At 39.1% G+C, this 22,029-nt stretch overlaps 1 protein-coding gene across 1 annotated transcript in view; it reads left to right on the top strand.

The window, feature by feature from the left end:
- The first annotated feature begins 1,920 nt into the window (after positions 1-1,920).
- dock1 (dedicator of cytokinesis 1) overlaps positions 1,921-22,029 on the top strand; it is a 203,809-nt gene continuing 183,700 nt past the window's right edge. The window contains 1 exon segment of the mRNA XM_030754788.1: positions 1,921-2,105. Within this exon segment, the coding sequence (XP_030610648.1) occupies positions 2,063-2,105 (43 nt within the window). The 5' untranslated portion in view covers positions 1,921-2,062.

A 22,029-nucleotide genomic window follows, 5' to 3' on the forward strand; every position in this document is an offset into this window, starting at 1 on the left:
AGGACAAAGGAGTTACTGAGCACAAGGGCTCAACATCCAATACACAGAGGAAGATGGCAAAAGACAGAGGGAGAGGCGGGCTGAAAAACAAACACTTGTTGATGCAATGCCTGACGTAACAGGCATTGCATCTCCATTTAAACAAAGAACATCACTAACATTCATCATTTAGGAATTAAACCATCTAATTTTGGCTCGTGACAAGCTAGATACAATATGCAATATTTTAAAAGGCAAATCAAACTTCGTGACATTCAAGAGTCCTTTCAAATGATAGAGCATCACTAATGAGCAGATTATCCATGTTAATCCACGACTCAGTTACTGCTTTGGTAAATCCTCTTTGTTCAGTTCCCCCTGTTTCGTCTCTTCCCTGTGATCTCGTGGTTGGTGGCTGATGATGAGGCATTGCTATCCTCAAGCTTCTGTCCAAACCATGTGACTTTAGTGAGACTGTCTTAAAATGGGCCAGTGTTTCTTGGATAAGTAACTGTGACCCACATGATGTCCCACAATGCATGAGAGAAGGGTATTTACAATGTGGAAGAAATTGCTGGAAGAAAGAGCTTGTTTCAGATTTTATTCAAAGGGAGGTAAACACAGATCAGCAAAGATGCGATTTCTTCCAAAAGAAAGAGGACTGACACTCACTTTGATGTTTAACGAATTTCAGTGTTTCTCAGGGGATTGCCAGTCCCCACAGTTCCCCAATAACATTTTCCAAATGTAAAAAGAAAGTGATAAAACAGAGCTGTCCTATCTATCATTTGGAAAGGAAACATCTAAGGAAACATTCTCAGGCTGAGCAGCTGCGTGTAGAATGAAAATGCACTGATCTGAAGCCATTTGCATCATTTTGTATGCTCAGCCTGGGAGATAACATGAAAACAAATGAAAAACTCAACTGAGGAAAAGACAGAATTTGACAAGATAGAAGAAAGGTAACTTCTTTCATATGAGAGGAAGTTTGAAAGCGGCAGCCCCCTCTGCTGGCAAGACTTTAATATGACAAATTGAAGAGGAGGGAGAAAGGAAAGGGGTGGGGAGCCGGTGGTGGGGGGGTTGGGAGTCATCATGAGCTGAGAGAGTTGTGGTGTAAGAGTGGGATGCATCAGTTGTGCAGACAAGATAAACATGAGCAGATTCAAGTGTGCAGCAGGTGCATCCCTTCCGTGTCATCTATTTAGCACCTGCAGCTTTGAGGAGCAGTTTCTATTAGTTCAGCGCACTGCTGCTCAGAAATGAGAGGGTCGCCTTTATCATTAAGCACAAACAAGGAAGGAAATGAACGCTGACCGCACGAATTTTAAACCTGCGGTCGAGTCAGTCAGATGAGCAATCTGTTGTTGTGAATGTGTTTTGACCGTATACTCTGAGGTCAACATATATCTTCTGTTACAGTAAATTATAACACGTTAGGACTGATGCATGTTTAATTTGTGCGTTTATTCTATTATTTTCAGTGACGCTATAAAGCACGTTATAAACTTATTAAAACCTACAACCTTTTATAATAATTTAATAACACACACGTGCTATTAAATCTGTCTTTTTTAGATCTTATATTTTATTATATTTAGTATAAGCAACTTTTTATAATGTTGCATTACACACTTTTTTATATTAACATAAAGTTTTAGCAGCCTTACCATAAATAAGGTGGATATGGAAAGAAACAAAAACGCTTTTCCTTTTATATTGACGGACGCGACGACTTATAATTTAAGTTCAAACTTGCACCATGATATAATAATACCAATATGCTCCTGCAGATTAATTTGCAATCAACCAATCATTCATAGAAGTCGTTAGTTATGTAGCAGTCTCCGTCACAGCATGACCAGCGCTGTGAGTTTCGCAGGACGCCTGCAGGGCGAGAAGTTGTGTTCCCTTCCTCCCCCTTGTGGAGCGTCCTGTCACTGGTGGAAAATGGCTGCTCGGAGTAACTCCCCAAAGCTCAGAGAAAACTGAAAAAAAAAAAGTCTGCATTAATAACAAGAGGTCACATCTGTACCTTTTCTAAGAGGCAAAGCGACAACCCGGGGAAGCCCTGACGCTGAGAATGTCTCGCTGGGTGCCCACTAAAAAGGAAAAGTATGGAGTTGGTACGTAAGAAAACTTGCATGCTCCATCGTTAGCTCGCCCTAGCTCTCTGCTCTCAGATTGAACAAGTTAGGGAAGAATTGTGATTAGAAAACGAACCGCTGAGTTTTCCCCTCATGTGGCTGTATGCGGGAATTAGTGGTCAAATTTGCCAAAGCGAGTGGAATGCAAATGTTACGAGTGGAAAATTTGCCAGCTGGTTTGCATGCAATGCAGAACAAGGATTGTCTGTCTTTTGTGAGGAAGAGGACTGTGTGTGGATTGGGAATTGTTAGAGGCGCGCCTAGTACAGCGCTGTTTCCTGTGTTATGGGGCCTCCGCTACAAACTAACTAGCTAGTTACAGGCTACGCAGGACTTGTAACTGTGAAGTTTGTTGTTTGCTTGTGTTTTTATTGTTTTCGTCTTCCTTACTAGAGAAAGCCGTTGCTCCTGGTGGTTTATTGTCATCTTATCTAATGTTTTGAAACCTGGCCTGGAAAACAGTTGTCCCGTTTAGCTTCCACCATCTCCTTTGGGGGATTATTTAACAGCATCGAGCATACTAGTTACAGTTACTTTTGTGATGGGGTATGAATTATATATTGAGGAGTTCAGCTTGAAAGGAAAAAATGCTTCAGCGGCAACATTTACTGTGTTTCTATGTAGAAAAATACTTCGTTACTTATAAAAATGTATCCAGGAGGTGTTATAATTACCTTACTGTTATTTCTGTGTTTTCTGTGTGCGTATATTACTAGAAACCTCGATTTGAGCACTAATACTGAGTCTCTAAAAATAGCACAAACCACAGGATTCTACTTCGTTGCTATCTGGCTTTAGCTACATTTGAAAAATACCTAACCTATTGTGTTGGGCTTTATTTAAAAGAACAAGGAAACAGTCTCAAAAACCATTGCCAGGAAGATGTGAAATATGTAATGCACAGAATACAGGAGAGGAGTAGCAGGACTTGTTGAATTTTGATGGATGAAGTCACTCAGTGTGCTACATGCCAGGTTTTTCTGGGGATCCCTTAACACCGTCGTGAATTCTCTTCCATCAGCATTGTAACAAACTACATTGCTTTCCACGGCAGACTGCTCGCACAATAGTGCTTTAAAAAAAAAAAAAAAAAAAAAAAAAAAAAAAAAGAGAGAGAGAGAGAGAGAGAGATAGAGAGAGAGAGAGAGAGAGAGAGAGAGAGATAGAGAGAGAGAGAGAGAGAAAGAAGATAGAGAGAGAGAGAGAGAGAGAGAGAGAAGAAGATATATATATATATTATATCGATGATTATATATAGTATATTATATATATATATATCTATATATATATATATATATATATATATATGGTATAGATTATATAGATATATATATATATATAGATTATATAGATATATATATATATAAATATATATATATATATATATAGATTATATAGTATATAAATATATATATATTAGATAAATATATATATATATATATATATATATATATATATATATAATTAAATATAATAAATATATATATATATATATTAGGGCTGCAACTAAAGATTATTTGGTAGTCGAATAATCTGTCACTTTTGTTATCGATTAGTCAACGATTATTTCAATCTTAACTCACCTGTTCAAGCCTTCCCACCTGTTAACATCACCTTGTTCTCACAATTAGAATGACCCATAAAAATACGAGTTTGAAACTAATTAAAGTATTTTAACATTAATGTGACCCTCACAATAAATATCAATAAAAAATGCATATTAAAGTAAATGCAATTTTTATTTTTAAATGAAATATAATGTGCAAATAACAAAAAAAATGGCCTCTGTCCAAAAGTTCAAATAAGGCTTCAAATTAAATCAAAAAGTTTACAGACGATTCAGTTCATACAGAGGTTTACTATTCAGAATGAACGCTGATATTAATATAAGGAGGGGGGGGGGGAAAGCTAACATAACTGAAAATGGCGGTGCTTAGCAAACATTATCCATGAGAGCTTGTTTCCGACAGGTAAACTAACAGAACATTACTGTACAAACATTCACAGGTATCAGCGACGCACTAACGTACCCATCCACAGCTGACGTCACAGCTCCAGGGTGCCGGCGTTTTAAACGCTCAGCACTGCAGCGATGCTGCCGTGGAAAGAAAGCTCTGCTTTGCACAGTCTGCATTCAGCTTTATTTTTGTTTTCTGTCAAATGCTCCCACACCTTTGACAGTCTGTCTCCATTTTCTTTAATTTTCTCCACCCTCCTCTCTGTTCCACCAGCTTTACGCTGGTCTGTTACTTTCTTCTTCGTTGTATTGTTGTTGCTGGCAGACAATGGAGGCAATACTGCCCCCAAATCTTCCTGTAGTGTAGTGCAATTACAAAATCACACGATAAGCAGAACAAAATAGATGGATGGGTTTAAAAGTACGAGGCTTCGAGGATGAAATTCCACGTCGACAAATTTTTGTAGTCGACGTCATCGATTACATCGATGAATCGTTGCAGCCCTAATATATATATATATATATAGATATATATATATATATATATATATATATATATATATATAGATATATATATAGATATATATATATATATAGATATATGCATTTATTTACTAGGACAGTGAGAGAAGTCAGAAAAGCTGGAAGAATGTCCAGAGGGAAGATGTGCTGTAAATGGCCTCAAGGGCGGGTTCAAACCTGGGCCTCACATTTGGGTTGCCTGCTCAACCCAAAGAGCCAAACCAGTGCCCCAGTTTGTTATTTTCAATCTTCCACAACTTACTGAGTTACTTTTGGCTGTGTCCATTAGTGGGACTGAGGGCTCGCAGCTGTATGAGGGCTGCTGAAGCTGACTGATGGATGAGTTCAGCAGGTTATGTGAAAGGGCTGATTTTTTTTTTTTTTTTTGGGGGGGGGGCTGTCTATTCCATGGCATATAAAGTGTGACAAGTTTACAGTTCTGTTAATGGTTGTCCATTTATTTTCAAACATGCAAGAGATCGTGAACGCTGAGATTCTTCAAAAGCCATAGAGAAAATTCTCTCAGGGTTCAGTGACGGCAAGATTGGATGAGTCATTAGTAAAAAAAAGAGAAGCAGCTGCCACCTCACTGCTGCACAGTATTGGTTGGGTGCACAGCCATTGCACGTTTAATACTTTATGTGTTGACCAAGTAGCACTAATGAGCAGTCGGTGAGACACCTTATGCTGGCAGCGCTCACGGAGGACCTATTTCTGTTTCAGCAAAACTTTCTTTTTTCAAACCATTTACTGCTCGCACAATGGTCCCAATGCTTTGTTAGTGTATGTGGGAAAAGTGTCTCCTTTCGTCTACTCACAGCAGCATTAATAATGAATGGTACTGTCTTCTTGCACAGAGCATAGCAGTGATTACACACGTTTTTGTCCTCATACTGCTGGATTTACATTACAGTATTTATGCAAGCAAGTCTTTGTATCTAGCCATGTTAGATTTGTGTAAAAAGAATTCTTGTTTCGGTTATTTTTTCATGTCATGTTGTGTAGTTTTTTTTTTGTTTTTTTTTTTGTTCATTGTTATGCTTCACTGTGTGGCAAGCAAAGCACTCCAAAGCTTGAACCAGATCAGAGCAGCTTTTTAGTTAACAAGCCTTGTTTGTTGCATGTAGAGCTTAGTAATATATTTGTTGTGAAATAATAACGCGTGGTTTCTTGGATTTTATTGCAATATGGCCGTAGTCTCCGGATCAGCCGGTTAGTTATTTGGGCGATACTCTCGCCTTCTTATTGTTCGCACAATCACAGGTGTTACTTTCATGTTTCATGTACTTTTAATATCTGAAGTGGCGTATTTCATGGTGCTTGGTCTATGAATAGTTTATAATGGCAATCTCCAGATTCTGTCAGCAGCAGCTGCACCCACACCAAACTGGACATGAAGCTGTTTTTAAAAACTGAAAACTAAAAAAAAAAACAGTTGTACAACAAATGTGAAGTCTAATGCTCGGGACACGAAGCCCATTAGCATTGTTCCTCAGTTCCTTAGTTTACTCAGACTCTGTTGTTAGTATTCAATATAAAATAAGTAGATTAAAATGATTTCTTGTACTGCAAATACTGACTTTTTATGGCTGCTTAAAATTTAGATAGCACGCGATCTTTATAGATAATATCGTTGAGACTTTGCATTACAGAGAATCTTTGAGTCAATAAAATGTAAAGTTTATAAGAGAAAGTTAGACTCCACCTTTATGTGGTTCAAGCTATAAGGCTTATTTGGTCTTGATGAAAGATGAGTGCATGTTTGCTTACAGAGGTTCCAGGTTACTCTGAGGGCAATCCTTGTTGTCTTGAAATAATCGTGCACTTTGGTTTTTCGGCCAAACATATGTAACTACTATTGAGCACAGGGGCCAGCTTTGTAAGCCATAATGTATGTTTACGACTGAGTGCCTTCATTTCCTGTGATTTTTCTTTTAAATATTCACATTGTTGTAACCCGCCAAACAAAACTATTATTTCTCATCGTCAAATCCTAGTTGGCTACTGTGGGCAGCCTTGAAAATTACAGACCCAAAGTCCATTTAAAAAAGAAAAGGGGGGGGTGGGGTGGGGTGGTGGTGGCTCAACTTCCTGTGGCGCGTTTCTAGCTTCAGGTTGTTTCATCACGATCTTGTCTTCAAGTCTAGAAGCTTATCTTTCAAAGTTTTATTCTTCGACTCCATTGCACCCATCTCAGCATCTCAGCTTGGCCTGTGATGCCTGTTCAGAGCAGTCCCTTATTTCCTTCCTTATTTCTCCTATGGCTACCATAATTCTTGGACCCCTATGGTAATAAATGCCACCATTATGGTGCCCATTTCTGCACCTTTATTTAATTTTTTTTTTCCCTTGTGGTCTTGCCGGAGATCATAATCGCAAAGAACAGTTTGGTCCAAAGAATGTGAAGTGTTTTAGTTGTAAATGTCAGAAGCAAAGCAGTGCAGATCGCATCTTACTGGGCACCTGCCATAACTGGAAATCCCCACGTTTATTTTTCACAAGTCAGTGAGGGAGCTCTAACCAGCAAACGGTGATTAGTTGTTGTTTTATTCTCTATCCATCAGTTTCTTGAAAACTCGAGAACTTGATTTTTGCTTGTAGTAATAATGGAACACTGAAATACAGTATATAAGGCAAAAAGTATTGCAGTTATGCAACAGTATTGCATAGTGGATCAAAATCTGATGGTACTTTTCTGCATTCATAAATCCATCAATTTTGACAAGATCCCCAACACCGCTGGCTGGAACGCAGCCCCAAACTGTGCTGAACCACCATGTTTCACAAACTGCTCTAGACACTCACTGTTGTACCTGTCTCTTGACCTCCTCCATACAGCCGTATGATTTGAACAAGAAGCTTCAAATTTGGATTCATCACTCCATCAGACCTGTTGCCACTGATTTTTCAGTTTGGTTCCTGCGTCATTTGGCATACCTCTGCCTTTTATCTCTGTTTACCTTACTTAAGAACTGCTTCTTGATATCCACCCTTCCACTGAGACCATTTCTGATAAGGATTCAATGAACAGGGCCAGATGCGTCTCTCAGATCTTGTGTCAGGTCTCTGCTGGATTTTTTTTTTTTCCCCCCTGTTTCTTAGAGACATGATTTTCAAATGCTGTTGATCTGCTGTAGATATTTTTTTTTAGGCCTGACACTTCTTCTTTTGTCCTCCACTTGTCTAGTTCTTTTAAAGACACACCCCACACCACAGATGTGCCAAGTTTTTGGCTAATAGCACTTTGAGAATACCTTGGTGGTGCAAATGCCTGCCAAACTATGTTATCTTTGGCATTTTTTTGTTGATGCAACTCTAGAAATTGGAGCAAATTACATGTTTTTTGCAACAGGTGCTTGTAACAAAGTACCTAAAGATACAATTTTAAAATTGATTCTTTTGTCTGTTGTGTGTAGACATAACAGTGGTTCATCCCTTGAGTTAGGAGCCTTTTTATGCTTGAATGATTCATAGGTAAGTGTTAAGTGGCTTAAAAAACATGAAAATAGTCAGGTAGAAGGACTGGGTTGAAAATGAGTGAAAAAGCAGCCAATGTTGAAAGAAAAAAGATCTTCAGAAATCATGGAGAACTATTGCTCAAGACCATTTAAAAAATTCTGAGAGTCTGTTTAATTTGACACAAAACAAAGAAATGAGAGGCTCAAGACTACTGCACAGTACTGTAGTTGTATTTCTACTGTTACTTTAAAATTTTCCTTCACTTGTATATGACATAATTTAGTGTAAGGCTCCTTTTTTCACTGGGTCAGGCTTGGTCTGATTGTACTGTGTTGGAAGTACCTTGACTTTTATTTTCTCAATGCTTCTGGAATCCTCCCTGTCTTACCACAGGCAGCAGAGTGCGTTTCTTTTTCTGTTGCTTGTAACGATAATTATTACCCTGAGGCATTAGATTAACTTCCCTTCTTTAAACAATGTTTTCAGTTCCAGCGGCATTTGCAGAATGCTACAAGCTTGCCTAGACATCTCTCAGCTGATCTTGTAAATCGACAGATTATGCTTGGGTGTTTGCGACAGAGTGTCATGAGAAGAAGTTTAAGAGTTAAGTTTGTATTTCAGGGGGTCTGCTGTATTTCTTGACCTATACTCATACTTAAAAGATGACTAAGGTGAATCATTCTTCAGAAAGATGTTGAAATCATATCTCATTTGACCCTGAGCTAATTTCAGTACACAGTGCTTTTCTTGTCAAATGCCAACCAGCCCAGCATAAATTAAAGGGATGAGGAGTTCTGAAGCCTAGTTATTCTGGTGGCATCTCAAAAATGATTTAACATGGCCCTAGGGAAAGGTTGTTTAGCTGTCTTCCATTTCCATGATGAATTAACCAGAAATACTTTTTGATGCTAATTTCAAGGGTTGTCTCATTAATTCTGTTTCATCGTGGATGTTTCTGTTCCTTAAGAGAGACTTCAGAGGGTTGTGGTTCTAGAAAGTTAACCAGGGAACACTGTAGAGGACTGTATACTGGATTCACACATCACTTGTGAGAATTCAGCACAAATGGTCTCCGAAAGCATGTGCTTTCATGAGAAATGCTTTCTACCTGTTGATGCTTCTCTTTTTGTAAATTAACTTCAGGTAATCCAACACAATGCCAGTTCAGAAAATGAAGCAGGAACAAATGCACACGAGCTGCATTTACTCAGTTGTAGGTTTTGCAGGAAAGGAAATGCTGCTTCCTGCAGGTCAGATCACAGACTGTCAGCTTACACAACAGGGGCAGTTGGACACATGTGCGAGCACTCTGGGCTCTAAATGTATTCTCTCGTGTGGGTATGATTGATATTTTTAAAACTGGTTTGTGACAGCCTTAGATTGCTCTTATTTAGAACAGGTTAGTGAAGAGTGACACGTTGAAGAAAATAGAGATGCAGTGGCCCCGTCTATTGACTCAGGCCACATTGAACTGTCTTGCACACACAAGCAGTAATACAAACATGGTCTCAATTAAAAAGCAGTGTGGGTTACTTCATGAATAGTAACCATATGTTTTTAAAATTCACGTATCACATTTGCTCTGCTTTTATAGGCCTCATAGTGGCTTTTTGGTATAAACTATGAAGGATTAGCTCTGTTTTTAGCAGTTAAGGTTGTTTTCATTGCATTGAAGAAATGTCTCACCTTTTCTAAAGGCTTTTGTCTTTGCTACACTCCCTGGCAGATAATATTGTCGTTAATTCTGAATTAATGATACATTCAGCAACTACTCAGTTGATTTTTACAACAACCCTAAAACTTTGTCTTAGAAAAAAAAAAAGCGATCAGACAAAATTTGGAGCTAATTAATTTACAAATGTCAGATAAAGAAGTTGCTTAATGAGCATAATGAAGGAGTGCTGTGAAAGACGGGCAGATTTTTTCGTGTGTGTATATGTATGTGTGTATGTGTGTGTGTGGTCTTTGTGGTCAGCCAGGCATCTATATACATAAACTGTAGAAATGCATTGGCTCCTTTGACAACATGACCTGTGTGTGTGTGTGTGCATGTGTGTGTGTGTGTGGTGGTGGTGGTTGGTTACATATGCTAACAAGTGTTTTTATTTGTGCTGACTCAGAGGGGTGTGCAACTTTCTTGAGCAGTCACCTGGAGACTGAATACTAAGCTAACACTATTAATTCCAATTTTATGAGTTTGTGCATCGTGCTTTCGGATTATTGTTTTTGTCTGCATGCAGAATGCTGAGTACAGCCTCCACCTGGGACCTCATCCTGCTGAAGTTTTTCCTCCCATTTAATACAACTGTGCTCCATTTATTGAGCTGCCCTACAGATCTGTAAACAAAACATCTTTCTCTTTCTGTGAGCCAGCTTCACATGAACGTCTGCAAAGCTTGCGAGGCTGCTAGTTAGATCACAGTTTCAGCTAGCTTATGATTCATGTCTAGTTTTAGGTAAAGTTTCTTCTAGTAGGTCCACTGTTATTTGAGTTTCTTCAGTAGAAGAAGCTTTTTTTTTTTTTTTTTTTTTTGCCAAAAAAATAATGTGAGCGATAAAATGCTGAGATTCAGATGTATGATCATTCACTCTGCATTTCCTTGGTATTCATTAGATGCTGTTACTTAGTCAAAACTTTGGTCATCATCCTCTTGGCTTCTCTTTGGAGGTCAGTTTGACTTTGCTATTATTCATTCTGAAAGGGAATTATATATTAACTATGGGCCATGCTGCTTGGTGAGGCAGTTCTAATAGTACAGCTCCCAATAGCTTGCTGTGAGATGGTGGCTAAGACAAATGACAGCTGGCCTATTTAATCAGTGCATAGCTAAGTGGTTCCACACTATTCCATCTTGGCTCACCACTGAGACAAAGCTAGAGCTCTTCTACATCTTGTTTTAAGTGTTGCTGTCATTGGGAAGGCTGAGTTGAGCGGGGGGAAAAAAAGAGAGGCTGGATAAAGTTAACTTTGGATTTACGCATGTGAAAATTTTCAAATTAAAATGCACTTCAGCTTCTGTTTGTGTTACTGATTAATACGTTTAACCTTTTGTGCAAATCATGGAGTTCTTTCAGTGCAATAGCAACAAGTGAATCTAAAGAATGCTTAGAAATGTATGGGATAAATCTGAAATTATTAGCATCCTGCAACATCACCACTGGTATAATCATATGTGGTTTCAACTGTATTTGCTTATACTGCAGCATCTGGAGAAAACTGGTGCTCACAAATCAACATTATGCATGCTGTGTATATACCTGCTTGTTAAACGTTCTTTTTATCAGAGGACACAAAAATATCTAGAGCTGAAAACGTTTCCTCAACTTAGGTAGAAATGTCCATTTCCAATGAACTGAAAACAAAAAGTATTTTACTTCCTTTAGCAAAATTTATTCACAGACTCATGGTTGCTGAAAATTGTGATTTGTGGTTAAATTTTCAGAACCTACCCAGGGAGTCTTTTGATCGTGCAATGCTGCCAGGCTGTGAATTGCCGGGCTGTGAGATCGCTGACATTTCCTCAAACGTTATTTTGCATTTTGCATGTCCACAGTATTTTGTATATCCACAGTGTCTGCAAGCGGTTATAATCCTGGATGTACTAGTTCAGACCCTACTATCATTTATGTATTACACTCAACATGGCACAAGCCTGAATGCATGCTGTCACACTGCTGTAACAGCTTGCACAGAATTAAGACTGCCCACATTTCTCTTTTGCACCTTTGAAGTGCTCAACTCTATAAAAGACACGTTTTTGGAGAATACCCTAAATCTGTCTCCGGCTCATGTACCTAAGGGTAACTGAAGCCTCAAAGCTGCTGCTTTATGGCAAAGAAAAGGCTCTGGTGGCAATAGAGGTAGCTACAATAGTGGTAGGGCGTAGGGTAGCTATACACACTAAAAAATACATCAGCATTTGCTGTTTGTTGGACTGATAGTGGGCAGATGGAAAATGAACATGTCATCCAACCTTATTACATGTATTAAACAGGCTTTTTTTCCCTTTACACTGAAGAAAATCTAAATAGCAAGTCAACACTGGTCCACATGTCAGCGAGTGCAAAAGACATAAATCAAATACTTGTAGTTGCTGGAAGAGTACAACACAAATTCACCAGATATCTTCCAGTTAGCATACAGTTTCTGTTACTCAGTTTTGCCCCACAATCTAATATAAATTGAAATATTTATAAAGTACTACTTTAGGATCAAGAGGAAAACAGAATATGTGACAGGTCACATTCATCACAAAGTAACTTTCAGCCCATTCTTTAAGTCTCTAAATCTCCCTGACATTTAGATAGGATGATCAGGAGCTAACAGCAAATTATATTATGTACTTCAGAAGCATGTCCAACGTAGGGATGTTCGTGGCAACTTTCTTGGTCAACTAAACAAGGGAAAAAAATAGACAAACCGACTAGTCTAAAACTAAGAAACACTCAGTAACCTACTTAAGTGGCCAACGTTGTTGCCGGCGTTTAGGCTTGTGCAGGGTGTTGTGTGTTAATTACCATGTGGGCGTGTCCCTGTGTTTTACATGTGGTGCCAGTCGACAGAAACATAAAATACTGGGACTTTTCTCCCTCCTGGGACCTAGTTTTGGTCTGTAAATAGATATATTAATATTGAATGCCAACATTCGCAGACTAATCATATTTTTTTTAAAACTGAAAATCATTCAACCACATTATTCATGTTTTATTTATATATTATTTTCCCTTAATTGTAAGTGGATGAACTTAAATTAACTTTGTGTTTTCAAAAATGACATTTAGATTACACACTTTGTGTTAGCCCTGACAGACTGGCAATCTTTCCAGGGTCTTTCGCCCTATGTCAGCTGGGATAGCCGCCCCACGACCTTCTTAAGTCAGCTCAGATATTTTCAGTTGATATGACTTAGGGAATTTTCACACCTGTGGTTTGTTTATTCTAGTACAAATCAGTTGATGAGTTTGTAAACTTGCAGCTTTTCCTGTGGTTTGGTTTCTTTTCACACACAACAAAACTCCAAGTGAACTCCGAACTCCAAAGTACATGAGAATTTTTAGTCTGGTTATTGGTCAGATGTATGTGGGGCAGGAGTAACAAAAGTAAATACAGGGAGAAAGTGGTGTGTTCTGGCTTAGTGGATGACACAGAGAATTTACATGGCTAGTTGCTAGCCCATATTGACTGTTAGTCTACTCTGCACATCTATGGTACCCTGTCTCATGTCAGAATGCAAAGCATACCTGGCTGCAGGAAGGTGTTTACCTCAAATTTGCAGCATAGACCTGGTATCACTTCACACCATAAATGAACTGCTCTGGAGTCCATTTGGACCTGGACCAAGACCACCTCCTTTAAGTGAACTGCTGCATTCCTGTAATTTTTTGCAGGTGTGTGTATTGTAATTATACCCTTTTAAATTGGATAAATATATATATATAATCCTTATTTATTACATTTGTCGTGCATAGAACCTTTGCTAAGTGATCCATCCATGAAATTCACTTACATTTTTACAATAAGCAGAACATAGAGGCACCAGCATAGTTGTGTATAGGTCCTATGCAGAGCCTACGTGGAGCTTTGCAGACCATTGTGGATATGTTGTAGGGGGACTGTAACCGTGTGACAGTCAAAAATATTCTTAGCTGGTCTGTGGTTTACTTGTGTTTGGTGTTTGGGTTGATGTTAGACTTAGCTTAGCCCTTGTAATGGAGAAGACGAAAAAAACATACATTGGCTGTCCTTTTATGCTGCTATTTTGATCATTGATCATTATAGCATCATCAGAATAGGACAATGTATTGCTGGTTTTTGGAGGACAAATCCTTTATTTGGTTAGACAAAGCCTGTGCAATGGGTGCAAATGTAGTACCACTTTCACTTAACTCAGATGTACTACCACAGTGATAGTTCAGAGGCCCACTTCACTCATGTTGCCAAAGCTTTGTTATTTAACATGAACTTAGATGAAGCACAACCTGAGCAACTGAACTGTAAACATAATGGAACAAAACTTGAATAACTCAGTATGAAATTATGCGTGCTCTAACATCCACATGTGCTGCAGTAAATTACTACTATAAATCACATCCACCCTGGACAATATTAAAGGACAAGTGCAAGTATATTGTAGACCCACATAGTAGAAGTATTCTAAATAATGCTTTTTAAGCAAGTCTTAATCTACAAAATAGTTCATGTTAATCAAAATATAATCATAATAATCATTATCATTGATTTTTTTTTCTTTTTTTTTTTGTTTTTTGGACTAATCTAATTAATTTGAGCATTTAGCTTTATTGTGTTGTAAATATATAATTTTGATGAAGAGTCATTTTAGGGGTTTACTTAGTTCCAGGAGAAGGACTGTAAAATTTCAATTCAAGTAGGAAATGTGATGGCCAGGTGACACTTTTGAACTCATTCATCTCATTTCATTTTTTTTAAACAAAAGGAGATCGAGTTGTCAGCTATAGCAGTGAGACAATTTCATCTAACTCCCTAAAGGTTGATCACAGAGCAGAGCTGCCCACTCACTGAAATCTCAAACTGCCTCCAGGGCCCCACCAACATCTGAGCTGCGAGGTTCTGACTTTATCAAGTATTTAGCCAGACACAGATGTGCACACACACACTCGCGCGCTCGCGCACACGTGCACACACACAAAAGACCATTTCATCAAATGCCAGCCACACAGAAAGGCTCTTTTGCTGCAATCCCTAGCCCATTGTGACCACAATCAATGCCTGACACCTCCATTACAAGCCTCCAAAACCACCCATGGGGATATTTTAAAGGTGACAATGCAACATTAATATGAACTGCAGCTGACATTTATGGTAACATTTTTTTTTTAATAACCTGAGTAGCATCAAAGATGCTGAGCCCTGTGATTTCACCATGAATGAATCTCATCATCTGGGATTACAAATCTCAAAACCAATGCAGTATAAACGTGGGAAGATTTGACCTTTAGGGAGTTATTAGGTAAGATAAATATGTTAATTGGAGAACACTGAACATATTTAGCTTATGCTTTTGCTTTACAGTCCTTTAAGCTTATGCAACTTTAACCGTTTGCTTTTTATGCCATTGTCAATCATGGCTAAGTTATGGCATATTCCCAGAGACGCAGCTCCCAACAGCTTACAGCTAAATGCTGCCTTCTTGAGGTATAGGCAAGTGAGTTCTCCCAGGGAGCTGATCCTTTTAGCCCATGCTTGACCCTCTGAAAACAACAGGTCATTCAGTGTCAGCTCACCCACTGGTAGCCTGGCCACATCCTCAGCTCAACTGCAAGCTCTATATTCTGGGCAGGGATAAAGCCGGGCTAGAGTGGTCAGATGTTAAGAATACTCACACAAACTGAGCTGACAGTCTTACATTTACTGCCAATTCTTTCCTCTAGTTTTTATTCCCAGTCATTAAACCTTGTTCTACAGAAAAAAAAAAAAAAAAAGTGCTGCACTTGCTGCTTATTTTTTGTGTTGGAAAAACCACTAATCTAATTGTTTACATTTGATTGTGGCTGAAGTACATTTTAAGTAAAATCTTAGAAACAGACATTATTAGCTTATAATCAAACGACAAATAAAATATTAATGGTGACCCTATATAAAATTGACTGCCTCATTTGTGATAGTTTTTCTAATGTTGTAGTTCTACTACATCTTCCTACAGTAATTAATAGTGTAGGGGAGGGGGTGGCTTTACTTAAACCACAGACCACCTCTTTTGTCATAAGTAATATACTTTAAATCTAGAACAATAACATGGAGTTTTGTAACTAATGTCAGGTATATTTTTACCTGATATACCTGATATTAGGCAGGAGCCTATCCCATCTGCCATAGGGCGAGAGGCAGGCTACACCCTGGACAGGTCGCCTGTCTTTCGCAGGGCTAACACAGAGGCAACCATTCACACTCACATTCACACCTACGGGCAATTTAGAATCGTCAATTAACCTAACCCTACTAAGTGCATGTTTTTGGATTGTGGGAGGAAGCTGGAGTATCTGGAGAGAACTCACTCAGACATGGGGAGAACATGCAAACGTCACACAGAACAGTCCTGGTCAGATGGTGGATTTGAACCAAGCACTGTTGCTGGTGGTTAGCACTGTTGCTGTGCGGCAACAGTGCTAACCACAAGTTAGTCCCAGTTCCTGGGACATGTGAGCCTTGTCCAATGAAGGCGTCTCCCTGCATCATTTACAGCTGTGGGAGAGAGAAACAAAAAATTGCAAAAAAAAAAAAATTCAGAACCACTCTAGCCTACTTAAGGAGTGGCAAGGACACACCGGACAAGCTTCGTTTTGAAGGACAGACATTAAAGTTAGTTCTTTGGTGAAAAGCGAAACACTGGAACCTGGTGTGCATTTTTTTTTTTTTTTTTTTTTTTTTAGCTTTAAACACATGTGGGATCTCCCTTTTGTTTGCATTCACCATCCCCACAAGGGTCATGCCACAGTTCTCCAGCAGGTCAATCGCCAGTGGCACAGCAGTGAATCAGTGGACAAGCTTAATTTCATATTTGTCAGGTTTACTGGGGGAAATACATCCTAAATGGATACCTTTCTTTAAGTGGCAGCAGCTATTTATCCACAGTTATGCTTTCCCTGGGGACATACAACTTTTTATAGTTGTCAATGAATATGTCTCTAATGGGAGCAACTTTGTCCATGGCCTGTCTTTCCCACCATGTGTCAGGGTCATCAGATCACAGTAGGAACAAAAACCTTCAGACATAACAGCACGGTACACAGGTGCACCAGTACCACAGTTCCACATTTCTTTAGTGGACAGATGGTTGTCTCTCTGGCAACCACTAAAGATAAAAATCCCCAGCATCGCATGCACCTCTGCTGCTGTTCTCTGAACTGTAGCTCTTCTCTTCTGATTTTCCGCAGCTTCAGCAACAATGTGGATGTTCGTCCATGTCCCGATTTCGTCAGTGATTTAGGCCTCAAAAAGTAAAGTGAAGCATTTCTCAGGGGTGTCAGCATTTGATATATCTGTTGTTGGTTCTGGTGTAAAAGCAGGCATGATGTTCTGTGCCGCTGTCCTGGTGGTTGCTGATGCCTGAGGCCAACAACTCCACAGGAAGTCTCACAATAGGAGACATTCCCTCATTCTCACCCTCATGGTGCCATCTTCTTCCCCTGCGACCAGCATGAAGTGTGGCAGTGACAGCAGGAGGTGTTGCAGGGAAAGTAGGATAGGCAATAGATATAGAGTCAAAAGGTTCTGGGGTGGACATTTGTCTGGTGGTAAGCTGACCAGAATCACAATGTCGTGTTTTTTTTTTTTTTTTCCCTCTGATGATTTGAACTGCTAGGCTCAATGCATCATCCTCATCCTATCAGTGTCATCATCATTCAGGTTTGGTATGTAGTCTCTATCACTGTTGTCATATATCACTTCTGCTTCCACATAATCAGCATCTTTATCACTGCTTTCCTTGAACAGAAGCTCTTATAGTTCCTTCTGGGACGGGTTTTTACTGGTTTTCTGGACATTTCTTTCTTTCTTTTTTCCTGTCTTTTTTTTTTGGTATGACTGTTATAACCTTACTTGTAGCTAGCTAGCCAGCCAGATAACTAGTATCAAAGAAGAAATCTGCATAGCTAACGATTGCCAATGTAAACTAACCTTAGCAACTCACTCACTCACTTGTTGACAGGTTGGCAGTTGTTCATGGTATGGGCTAATAATGGTGGGCCTGAACATTGTTACTCTTGAAAAGTAATAAGATTGCCTGATTTTATACACAAACACCAATGTGTGTAAAATCATTTGTGGCATATTGAGCTATGCGGTGTTTTTTTTTTTTTTTTGGAAATCAGTGCAGCAAAATCACAGATCAATCCGTTTTGTGTCCACCTTATTTATTGATGATAGACTCAGTCCCCGCAGCATGGTGGGTACCAGTGTTTTGCAAGTTGGAAAGAAGTTCTGTCATTCTTCAAAGACAGTATTTTTTTTCAGCCAGCCTTTGCCGGACTGAAACAGTTGTCTGATTTTTAGCAGTGTGCTTTGGATCATTGTCATGCGGGGAATATTTTGTCAGGCTAACCAGCATCCATGGTGCTCTCTCCTTTTGCACTCAACCAGCCCAGTATCATCACATTCCTACCTCTGTGCTTTGTTATCATTCATCTGCTTGTGTTAGATCACACTGGGTTCAAACCAACTCAATCTGAGCAGAAAAATTCTATCTTTATCTCATCTGACCAAAGGCTGCGTGTTACTGGCTTCTTTTAATTTTCTTTATCAAAGCTTGATAGTGCATTTTTGTTGCAAAGAACAACCACACAATTTATGTTTTCAGAAGCTATCCATAGAAGTTGGTGTTATGTAATGTTCTTCACACGGAGCTGAGCGTCACAGAAACATTCATTAATAACATTTCCATTAATAACCCCTGTGCAGAGCTGGATTATGCAGTAGCACATTGTTCACACCATAAGCATATGGCCACTGCAGCTGTGACTAGTAGGACTAAGGTTTGTTCTCTAATTTCAATGCTGGACAGGGCGAGTGAGCCAGTGCACCTGCAGCTGCTCCTCTCTGGCTGAAGAGGCAGCAGGCGGTGGAATCAGCCAAGATGGAACTGGAGGTGAAGTTTTTCTGGGGCTGACAACTGTGATTCTTGCACAATCAGAACTTTACTGTCAACCAGAAGGACAACTGTACCATAGAGAAGGTCACACAACCCTAATCGGATACTCAGCATGATTGTAGGTGTGTGTTGACATTAAGTGTGAAGTTGTAGTGACAGAGGTGACAACTTGACAGTGAAATCCATCACATTGTAAAGCAGTAGCCACAAGGGATAATTGTAAAATCTATTAACACGTGAAATGTTTATGTCAGACACAAAGATATAATACTTAAGCTTTGTTTTACATGCTAAACTTTATGAACAGAAGAGCCATGCTTCTGCAAGCTTATTGCAGAGATGGTTATAAATGCCTCTCCTGCTACTGAAACCAAATACCTAGTCAGTTGTGAAGCCATAAGCATCGCCTTTGAGCATCTGTGTAACCAGTGGGATAGTGAAAGTGAATAAAATGGGGTTTTGCAAACATGGCTACAGAAGAAAACTATTCTAAATAATAATACATAGTACACATACTGTATTATGTATTAGTTGCCTCTAAGTAATCCATGTCTGGATTCTACCATATTTAAGTTATAAAACAGAACAATTCATGTAGTAGCATAGCTGTTTAATAATAATTCAATCATTAATTATAAAATTATACAGTTTTTTTTTCCTTGATAACTTAATACAGCAAATAACCCAGGCAATTTATCTAACAGCTACTAATTTGGAAGTTCGATTTATTTTGCCCAGCAGTGGGTAGTTTAATAACCCAAGTTCTACACTTGCATGTGTTCATTCTGAAAGTATTGCAACCACAAAGAGAGCAGAGTGGTAAATCAGCTTTGTCTGGGTGACAAAACCAGTGCCTTGGGTGGAGCAGGGGTTCTGGGGATTATGCTGGAAGTTAATTGCACTCATCTATTCCAGCAATTTGGCAGATTGCATTTTTAGAAGCTGAAGTGGCAGCATTTATAATAACACTGAATAATTTCTTGTAGGACTGCAGTCTCTACTCATTCACCAGACATCTTGTGAATGTCCCAGGAATGTTGGAGGAATGCGGGTTACGTGTGGATGGCGTTTTGATGATAGGCGTTAAGAGCAGTTGTTTATTATATAAAGCCTTTCTGATTTCCTGATTATCTCACTTACTGTCAGAAATTCCATCGTAACCGATTCTGTGCTGACGTGAACTCTGACTTCTGCTTTAGCCGAAAGCAGCCTCACTGATGATTATAAATAACAGCGCGAAGAACGGGTCCTAGGCATTTCCTGTTGCGTATGTTGCATAATTTTGCTCTACTTGCAGGAATAGAAGCAGCGGATTGCATCTGATGACGTACTGTTTCATATGCTTGTCAGTGAGATGAAGTCACATTTCTGGCCACCAGAGAGGTTGAAAGTAAACTTGATGATTCGGTTGCAGTGTTTTCCAATATTTGAAGGTAATTATACACTCATCAGCATGCATTTCACAAGAGATGCAACTCAGGGCAGGAAATAATTATCTATGTCTAGCTGTGCAAAAAATAATCTGTGTGGATTCTGCCACTTTACTTCATCTGTCTTGGCTTTAGTGTAAGGGTGGAGCAAATGCAACCCTGTATCTCATAGTTGTTTAACAATGATCTGAGGATTTTCTGCCCTTGATAACCTGTAAAAAAAAAAAAAAAAAAAAAAAAAAAAAAAAAGTCCTGTGTGCTCCCAGGAATGCTTTTAAACATAGTTTAAAGTATTTTCCCATAAATAGATGAGGTAAAGTGAAAGTGTTTCCAGGGCTTTTTCATTTAAAGGCTCATGATGCGTGTGTGCAAGGGCAGGAAGGCTTGCTTTGCAGAGGTGCTGCAGATACTCGTGTACCTCCACAACTACAGCAGAGACCACTCTGTGAGACGCTCTGCGCAAGGCTTTACTCGGTGCTCTGTAATGAGCTGTGCTCTACTCTCTCCCTGTTTGTACTGGGAAGATGATTTTCAATTAAAGGAATAACTTGGCTCTACAGAGGTAGTGGATGCTGATTATCAGCCTGTGTTAGATTGCCACCCCAAGGCCTATGTTGGAACTGGGGCACATGGCTGTAAGCGCTGCCAAAAGGTATTATAGCTTTTGGCCTCCAGAAGTGGCACAAGTGGTTTTCTCCAACTGCTCCCTCCCTTCAACCTTACTTTACTCTTAATGCCACAAACCCACCCACTTCCCCTGTTTGTACATCATATTTATTATTATTTTTTAATTTTTACTGTGTTCTGTTTCTCCTACTACCCCTCTTTTAACAAGGTATTGTTAACCTTCCTGTAGTCATAAACAGCATCAGTATTTCCTTTTTGCCTACTGGAAGGGCCGCCTCTATTGTGATACAGTAATATCTCAAGTGGCATTTCCTGTTGATTTCCAGAATGAGTACAGATGTGGTTCTACCCAGTGAGAGAAAGACCCAGGGCTTTTCCTGTTTCCCGTCTCAGCTGCTGTTGTATTAATTTCGGGTTTTGTTACAACAGTGTTATCTCCCTCTTTCTAACTGCTGATAAAGCCTAATGGCTGTTGTTTATAATTGGTCTATAGAAAACAGGGTGATTACATTGGTATTTCACAATCCTGAGATCACTGCCTGAATTTGCCCCTAAATTAGAACCATCAGGCTCTGTCTGAATGCCTAAACCTTGTATTTAAACCCTATTAGTGAAGGACTTGAAATTAATTATCTTGTTTTCCCTGCTTTTGTACCTCACTGACAAAGCGCTCTCTCTCTCTCTCTCTCTCTCTCTCTCTCTCATTTAAGTGTTATAAAATGCTGTATAGCTGATTGTCTTCTTTCTCAATGTATGCCACTGACAATGCGTCTGACGGACAATGCATTTCACATCTCAGCCAAATCTCAGTAAAGTATTGTATATTTTAATGACATACTTAAAGGCTTCTAATTCAGTTACATATTTTGAAGCGATCTTCATTTCAGTTCAATTCATTTTTATTTTTATTGTGCCAAATCGCAACAAAAGGCACATTCGTCAAGAGTAGAAAAAAATAAGGAAAATGAGAATTCCTCTAATTGGCTAGTCCTTGAAAGACTCTCTTAAATGATGAGGTTCTGACTATTTGTTATAAATGATAGCTGAGTTTCAAGGAGGTTGACTGCTTTGGGGGGGGGGCTAGTTTCAGACTAATTTCATTGCTGTCAGGCTCAAAGATATTTGAGGGTAGTTGGCATCTGTTTATCTTTGGCTTTAGGTGGACTAACACTTGTTTGGAAGCATTTGTTGCTCTTACAGTAGGCCATCAAGTTGTCATCATCTAAAGTCAAATGCTACCTCTTACCTGTGTTCCCTCTGCTGCTGCACTGCAACTGCTGATC

The sequence above is a fragment of the Archocentrus centrarchus genome, chromosome 19 (genome assembly GCF_007364275.1).
Source record: "Archocentrus centrarchus isolate MPI-CPG fArcCen1 chromosome 19, fArcCen1, whole genome shotgun sequence".
NCBI classification, from domain to species: domain Eukaryota; kingdom Metazoa; phylum Chordata; class Actinopteri; order Cichliformes; family Cichlidae; genus Archocentrus; species Archocentrus centrarchus.